Source organism: Elephas maximus, chromosome 17 (assembly GCF_024166365.1).
Source record: "Elephas maximus indicus isolate mEleMax1 chromosome 17, mEleMax1 primary haplotype, whole genome shotgun sequence".
Taxonomy (NCBI): domain Eukaryota; kingdom Metazoa; phylum Chordata; class Mammalia; order Proboscidea; family Elephantidae; genus Elephas; species Elephas maximus.
In genome coordinates, this window is record NC_064835.1 from 67,412,130 (window position 1) to 67,421,065 (window position 8,936).

The 8,936-nt window shown below is 41.5% G+C and overlaps 1 protein-coding gene across 1 annotated transcript; it reads left to right on the forward strand.

The window, feature by feature from the left end:
• The first annotated feature begins 1,410 nt into the window (after nucleotides 1-1,410).
• BMP10 (bone morphogenetic protein 10) lies at nucleotides 1,411-8,543 on the forward strand. Its single transcript, XM_049856418.1, has 2 exons — nucleotides 1,411-1,744; nucleotides 7,603-8,543. The coding sequence occupies exons 1-2, from the start codon at nucleotides 1,411-1,413 to the stop codon at nucleotides 8,541-8,543; spliced, it is 1,275 nt and encodes a 424-aa protein (XP_049712375.1).
• The last annotated feature ends 393 nt before the right edge of the window (nucleotides 8,544-8,936 follow it).

The following is an 8,936-nucleotide window of genomic DNA, read 5'->3' on the forward strand; positions in this document are numbered from 1 at the left end:
TGCCAGGGCGCCTGAGTCATTGTACCAGCAGCAGACTGAGCAAGCCAGGGAGAACCAGTCCCACTGCCTCAATGTGAAAAGCACCCTCTGGAGGTGTCCTCAGAGCTGCCTGACCACATCAAGGATGTCACCACCGCTAACTGTGGTTAGAAAATGAGATGAAACTGATTTGTCTTTCCTAAACTAGACATAACAAAGGCTACCCTTTTTTTTCAGTCCCAGGCATTTTCACCAGCCTTATAATGTTGTTTGCCAAGCTTTTGCTGGAGCCATTTCATGATCAATTTGATTTAGCCAGAACGGACCTGGCAGAGATTTTGGTCACAATAACAATTCATTGCATGGACTACAAATTGCTACCTCCCTCCTGACCCTGTGGCCTGCCTGGCTCACACATGGCCTGGTGATTCGCTAGCCTGCCGGCACCATTGCCCACGCTGTAGTCTAGTGGAATAGTGGTAGAGAAGTATGGCTTTTTTGTGTGTGTGTGCGTGTGTGCATAAGAATCAGACTGTCTGGGTTCAAACCCTGGCTCTATCGCTTTGTAGCGTTATGACCTCTAGCAAGTTATTTAAACTTGATGACCCATATTTGAAGTGAGAATAACAATAGAGTTACTATTAGGAGCAAATTACATGATTTGTTTAAAGTACTTAGCACAATGCCTGTTTGTAAGGAAGCACTTAATAAATTTTAGTTGCTATTATAGTTAACCACTAATGATTTCTCAAAAGCCATTTTAACCAGATCAAGTCTGCGTGAAAAGGCTATTGAGCATGAAGTTTACCCTTTCTTATTTCTACAATTCCATTCCTTAAAAATGTGTGCGAGTATATTCATAGCTATTAACTTGGAGATGTTGGGTATCTGGTGTTGCTTCAAAAATGTTTTGCGTGGTTGTAAGTAACACCCCTCAAATAATATGTATCAGCACTGATGTGGATCCTGTCATTTCTTCATGCCTATTATATATGCACGTGTGAGACTGAAATGAATAAAAGCAGAACTTAGGCATTCCGGCCAAAGGAAGTGAGCTGAAAGGAAGAGAAGCCGAGCGTTTGGGAGGAGAAACTTGTCCTATCTCTCAGTCAGTGTCAGAATGTGGAAATGTTTACAAAATGCTCATTAAAAGAAAAAGGGATTTCCAGATAGAAACAAAATCTGGTGCACAAGTTTACACTAGAGAGATAAGAAAGGTTAGGCCCGTAGAAGGGATTTTGTTATCCAATTACTGCAACCTGACTTTTGGGGGGAGAGGAAGAGTGGTAGGGGGAGGGGGAGAGAGCGAAAGAGTTTCCAAACTTGTCAACTCTGATGACATGAGACATTTACGCTCCGCAAGATAAAACTGCCACTTAGAGCCCAGGAGAGCTAAACCTTCCTGGTTGGGCTGGGGGCTGGAGCGGAGTCATGGGTTCTCCGGCCCTGCGGCTGTGCGCTCTCTTCTGCCTGGCGGCTCACTTGGCTTCTGGCAGCCCCATCATGAGTCTTGAGCAGTCACCTCTGGAAGAAGACATGCCTCTCTTCGACGATGTCTTCTCAGAGCAAGATGGTGTCGACTTTAACACACTGCTGCAGAGCATGAAGAACGAGTTTCTCAAGACGTTGAACCTGTCTGACATCCCTATGCAGGATTCAGTCAAGGTTGACCCACCAGAGTACATGTTGGAACTCTACAATAAATTTGCAACAGATCGGACCTCCATGCCATCTGCCAACATCATTAGGAGTTTCAAAAACGAAGGTAAGTTTACATTTTCGCCCATGAAAATTGGCTTGGGTTTTTTAAAGAAGTGGTAAGTAATTTTGTAATGCTTGGGAATGATATAGACAAGGGTGACTGCGTCTACAATACCCTTATATGGTCATTTCCGAGCCCAAAAAGACATTAAAGAAAATCTTTTAATCCAAAGCAGTAGAAAGTCTACCACTATGACAACTTTGACATCATAATTGGGTCTTTTTAAAATTTTAATTTGGCCACCAAGTAACAGAGCAAATTAATGTTGGCCCATGGAAACCCTGGTGGCGTAGTGGTTAAGTGCTACAGCTGCTAACCAAAAGGTTGGCAGTTCAAATCCACCAGGTGCTCCTTGGAAACCCTGTGGGGTAGTTCTACCCTGTCCTGTAGGGCCGCTATGAGTCAAAATTGACTGGACTGCAACGGATTTGATTTTGGATTTTACTACTATACATTTGTTTGCCATTTGCCACATAGGCCTCAATTTCCATCTTGGCTTTTAATTGGCTCAAAAATTTGTCAACTTCTACTTAGAGTGAAATTATGAAAACACAGACAAAACCTAAAAAGTTGTGATTTGTGTTTCACTCGAATTTTGAACAATTTTGTGATTTTATTTAAGGAATATTCAAAACTGGGTGAAAACTTACATTTGGAGATTCTTCCTAAAGTTTTGTTGTGTTTGATGGGTCATGCATATCCTCCAACACTGTTTATAGTTTCTGGGAAGTGTACAGGGCCCAATTAATGATCCAGCTTATCTTTTCTGTGTCTTTTTGAAGGACAATGCATGAGGCTTTAAAATATTGGTGAGAAAAGTGTTTCATCCGCCAAGATCTTTGAATTCAGTAACTAAATCTAATGGGATAGCAAATTAATCTCGTGTTTAACACAGCGCTAATTGGCCAGTTTCTCCTTCTAATATCTAGGTAGAAGCTGTGAGACTAGAGAAGCTGACTCTTTAATATTTTCCAATTATGCTTTTATAGTCATTAAGCACATATAAAAGAGGGTTTAGACTGACATTGGCCAGATGTTCTTGAAAGCAGGAAAGGCAGTGGCAAAGAGATAGTTCAGGCATTGGAATTTTGAGAGCTGGTTGACTTAGTAGCTGGGAAGAATTAGCTTAATTTCTCTGAACCTCCATTTCCTCATTTGTAAATTGGGGATAATAATACCTATGCCACACAACTGAGTGACTCAAAAGAGATTATAGGTAAGAAAGTATTCCACTTGCTATGAAGTGCTGAATGAACTTTGTTGTTGTTGTTATTAGGTGGTGTCCAATCAGTTCTGATTCATAGCAACCCTATGTACAATAGAACAAAACAATGCCCGATTCTGTGCCACCCTCACAGTCGTTGCTATGCTTGAGCTCATTGTTGCAGCCACTGTGTCAATCCACCTCATTGAGGGTCTTCCTCTTTTTCTCTGACCCTCCACTTTACCAGGCATAATGTCCTTCTTCAGGGACTGGTCCCTCCTGATAACATGCCCAAAGTACATGTTTTTAAGGAGCTTTTAAGGAGCGTTCTGGCTGTACTTCTTCTAAGACGGATTTGTTTGTTCTTCTGGTAGTCAATGGTGTATTCAATATTCTTTGCCAACACCATAATTCAAACGCATCACTTTTTCTTTGGTCTTCCTTCTTTATTGTCCAGTTTTCACATGCATATGAAGCGACTGAAAATACCATGGATTGGGTCAGGCTCACCTTAGTCTCAAAGTGACATCTTTGCTTTTAAACACTTTAGACAGTTCTTTTGCAGCCCAGTGCAATATGTCTTTTGGTTTCCTGACTGCTGCTTCCATGGTCGTTGATTGTGGGTCCATGTAAGATGTAATCCTTGCCTACTTCAATATTTTCTCCATTTATCGAGATGTTGCTTATTGGTCCAGTTGTGAGGATTTTTGTTTTATGTTGAGGTGCAATCCATAGTTATTATTAATGAATTAGTTAATATTCTAGCTATTGGAGTGAATTTTGAGTAAGTATTCCCCGCAATACCATTTGCCTATAAGTTTTAGTCAACCTCCAAAATTTCTAATAGCAACATATTTTAATGGAAATGGCCAACTGATTTACAGGTTCCTTTTGGAGATGAGTTTGAATTGAAAATGAACCACCTCCTTCTGTGGGAACCCTTTCTAAGTGCCTGGCAGGGGATGTGAGTGGGAAAATGGTGTTTGCATGCCTTGGGAAAGTAAGATTATTTTCAGTTCTCACTTGTTCAGAGGAGGATTTGGCTGATCCAGGTCAGGATGCGGAGTTTGCAGAACTTGTTATTACTCTTCTGATGCTTTGGGTCTGCTCAATGCATCTCCCTTAGAAGACAAAAACAAAAAACGTCAAACCTAAGTAATCAGTTTCTACCTCTAAGGTGGCAAAAGCATGCTTTCAATTCCTAGCACTGCTACATCTTTGTGATCAATGATCTTTGCACTGAGGCTCAATGTTTTCCAATGTAAAATGAGCAGAGCTGCAATACCTGCCCTTTAGGGGTCACTGTAACAACTAAATAAGATGATGTTTGCAAAGCACCTGGCATATTAAATTAACTCAACAAACATTAGTTTCCTTGCCCTGAAATTCAACTCCTCCAGTGGTGCAGAGGTTAAGAACGTGGCTGCTAACCAAAAGGCCGGCATTTTGAATCCACCAGCCACTGCCTGGAAACCTTGTGGGGCAGTTCTACTCTGTCCTGTAGAGTTACTATGAGTTGGAATCGACTGGACCGCAACAAGTTTGGTTTTTAGGTTTATCTATTGCTTACTCCATTTGCATATGCACAGAACTTCACAGTGAACTTATTTTTTTAAACAGTTTTATTGCAGTATAATTGACATACAATAAACTGCACATATTTAAAGTAATTTGGTAGGTTTTGATATATGTGAACACCTGTTGATACCACAGCCACAATCAAGATAGTGAACATTTCTATCATTGCCAACAGTTTCCTTGGTCTCCTTTGTAATCCCTTCCTCCCACCATGGTGAACTTTTATTTGGCACTTTTCTTATCCATGGAACAACTAGTCTCCTCCATCTTGGGCCTTCTTATGTTCTCTGCTCAAGGAGGGTCAGTTGGTTCCATTCTTATAGTGGGCAGAAAGCTCCCAAACCACTTCTGCTTCTCACCCAAGAGCTTGATGATATGTTAAGGACATATGTCATGCCCATTCATCGATTTGGTCTTGTGTCCAAGATCATCAATTTATCAATATTTTTAAAGCACTGCCTCTGTTACAGGTATTGTTATAGGTTGGAGGAATAGAAGGAAGATTAAGCAGTGGTACCTGATGCATGATGGCAGTTTAGTTGGGAAGATCCATTCATAAAAATACAACTGAAATATAAGGATGTAAATTTAAAAGGTCAAAGGGGAGCTACAGAGAGGAAGTGCGCAAGTCACTCAGAGAGGAGTGAACTTCCAGATAAGGAAGTGAGGGAGGGATCATGGAACAGGGAAGGATCAGAGCTGGGTCTTGCCATACGCTGGATAAATGGAGATGAGGCAAGAGCACTCTCCAAAGGGTCAGAACAGATCCGAAGATGTGAACTACAGTACAGCAAAGGAGTGTTTTGGCAGGTGGTAAGGAGCTCAGTCTCTTGAAACAGGAGGGTTTACAAATTCATTCAATCATTCAACAAATATTAACAGCCAACTGCAGAGTCTCATGCACTATAGAGGATGAGGATCTATGGCCGATCAAGAAGTTAAGACTTGGAAAGCCTGGTGGAGTAGTGGTTAAGAACTACAGCTGCTAACCAAAAGGTCAGCAGTTTGAATCCACCAGACACTCCTTGGAAACCCTATGGGGCTGTTCTACTTTGTCCTTTAGGGTTGCTATGAGTTGGATGGCCGATCAAGAAGTTAAGACTTATCAGTCACAAATTATGGAACTGGGAGGGGCCTTAGAGATTGTGTGGGCAAGCCCTCAGTTTTCCATCTAGTGACTAGCTATCATATGGGACAAGTTAATGAGTTTGAATTCTCTCCATAGGTCACTATTGAGAGCCAAGCTAGTAAGTTTAAGTTCATTCCATTAGCCAGTATTTCCTTGCAGCAGTGGAAAGGTGATCTTGGGTGGTAACCAGAGGAAGCTGTCTTATTTAAAACAGTATATATTTTTATTAATGTGGATTAGGAAAAAAAAAAAACAAAACTATCACAATCACATCAAACCCCTCATTTTACGAATTCTGTTGCTTAGGGTAAGTGTAAAAGAAGCAGCAAATGTAAAAATAATCAGATCAAGTTAAAGAAAAATATTAAAGAGTATAATCTGGAACAGGGACCCAATACATACCGGCTGCTGTCAAGTCGATTCCGACTCACAGCAACCCTATAGGACAGAGTAAAACTGCCCCATAGAGTTTCCAAGAAATGTCTGTTGGATTTGAACTGCTGACCTTTCGGTTAGCAGCTGTAGCATTTAACCACTATGCTACCAGGGTTTCCATGTAATATTTGTGCTGCTGTTATCAGTACCCATTGCCGAAGGGACCCAATAAAAGTCATGAATTGGTTGTATAGTTGTCGAAACACTACCAAAGATGATAGAGAATACCTCAGTTGGTAGTCCTTAACATCATTGGTGTCATGGATCCGTTTGATAATCTGATGACAAATGCCTTCAAGGAGTGCTTGTAGACAGCTATTATCTAAAGCAAATGCACAGGGGCCTTGGACTTACAGAAAAATTATCAGATAGAAATTCAACATGGTAGTATTTGAAGTTGTGCTTATAAGGTTAAAGAGCCTTTAAGAAGTTATTTAATAAATATTCTTGTGCCAAATTCCATGTTGGGTGCTAAGGGTATAACACTAGGACAACTAATCCATCTCCAAAGTTTATTTTCTCCCATTCCACCTTAAAGAGGACCACATACCCAAATATCAAATGCTGTGACCCGGCTGGTTTATGGCTGTCTTGATGACCTTGTCAAGCTTTGTTTTCAAGAGGAGGGGTTGGTAAACTGTTTCTATTAGGGGGCAAATAGTAAATATTTTAGGCTTTGTGGGCCACCTGTTATCTATTGCAATTATTTAACTACGCCACTGTAACACAAAAACAGCAATAGATCATGCAGAAACAAATGGGCTGGGATGTGTTCAATAAAACTTTATTTCCAAAATCAGGTTGTGGGCAAGATGTGGCCCATGGGCCATAGTTTGCCAACTCCTTGTCTGTTGATGTTCTTAGGTGCCACTGACTCAATTTCAACTCATAGCAACCCCATGTGACAGAATAGAACTGCCCCATGGTGTTTCCTAGGCTATAATCTTTACAGAAGGAGATTGCCAGGTCTTTCTCCCATGGAGCCCCTGGATGGGTTCAAACTGCCAATCTTTCAGGGAGCAGCTGAGATCAGTGCTCAGTCACTTATGTGGGGATCTCCACCCCTTACAAATACAAGTATGAAAAGCTGAGAAGTCTTCATCACTGAAAATCTTCAAGAAAAGAACAGCCACCACATTTCCCATTTTATGATTACTCACTGGTTAGAAAACAGGGGGCTTGCCTTCACAGTCTCAAGGTCCCTCTCAGTTCTGCAATTCTATGACTAATAAGCTGCTCAAGCAAGTCTGGATGAGTTTCCTCCTACCCATTAGGTCAATACTTTTCATTTCAGTCTTGGCAGCCTAAGTCAGTTTAGCATTCTACCATTGAACTTTCATAATTTTATGTATCACAGAATGCTACCATTGTGTTTGTTTTCATTGACCTTCTCCCCTCCTTCTTTATGACGCTTCCTACGTGGATAGACCCTCTCATCACATAAGTAAGCAGCTGTTTTTCTCTGAAACATATTGAAATTCTAATTTTTGTCTTTTTTTTTTTTTTTTTGGACAGAGCTTTTTACCCAACCAACCAGTTTTAACGGGCTCCGGAAATACCCTCTCCTCTTCAACATGTCCGTCCCTCACCATGAAGAGATCATCATGGCTGAACTCAGGTTGTATACCCTGGTGCAAAGAGACCGCATGATATATGAAGGAGTGGACCGAAAAATTACCATTTTTGAAGTACTAGAAAACAAAGAGGACAGAGGAGGTGAAAGAAACATGCTGATTTTGGTGTCTGGAGAGATCTACGGAACCAACAGTGAGTGGGAGACATTTGATGTCACAGATGCTATCAGACGTTGGCAAAAGTCAGGCTCATCCACCCACCAACTGGAAGTCCATATTGAGAGCAGACATGAAGAAGCCGAGGACCCAGGCAGGGGACAACTAGAAATAGACACCAGTGCCCAGAATAAGCATGTGCCTTTGCTTGTCGTGTTTTCTGATGACCAAAGCAGTGAAAAGGAGCGGAAGGAGGAACTGGATGAAATGATCGCTCATGAGCAACTTCTGGAGCTGGACAGCTTGGGCCTGGACGGTTTTTCCAGTGGCCCTGGGGAAGAAGCTTTGCTGCAGATGAGGTCAAACATCATCTATGACTCCACTGCCCGAATCAGAAGGAACGCCAAGGGAAACTACTGCAAAAGGACCCCTCTCTACATCGACTTCAAGGAGATTGGGTGGGACTCCTGGATCATTGCTCCGCCTGGATATGAAGCCTACGAATGCCGCGGTGTTTGTAACTACCCCCTGGCAGAGCATCTCACACCCACAAAGCATGCAATTATCCAGGCTTTGGTCCACCTCAAGAATTCCCAGAAGGCTTCCAAAGCCTGCTGCGTGCCCACGAAGCTAGAGCCCATTTCCATCCTCTATTTAGACAAGGGTGTTGTCACCTACAAGTTTAAATATGAAGGCATGGCCGTCTCTGAATGTGGCTGTAGATAGGAGTCCCGTGGCTTATTTAACAATTGTAAATGTGTATATTGTGTTCCTATTTAATGCGATTATTTAATGAAGGTGTACAGATATATAGGCTTACTGCCTTAGGGGAATGGACAGGTCAGTTTGCTGTAGGAAACGCATATTTCGCTCTACACTCTAGTTCCTTTCAATCTGTTTTTCTTTTGGCTCTTTCGACTTGCCTTTGTTTGGCAATGCCATCTCTCACAGCAGATGGCAAGCCCACACTACTTGTCCTCTATGTAAATCTGGAAACAACACCCCCTAAACAGAAATATAGTATCAAAAGATACATATTTGTATATGTATATGTGTACATACATGAATTTATAAATATCTTTTGGTTCTATAGAGGCCCGATTAAGCTCATAAATATAT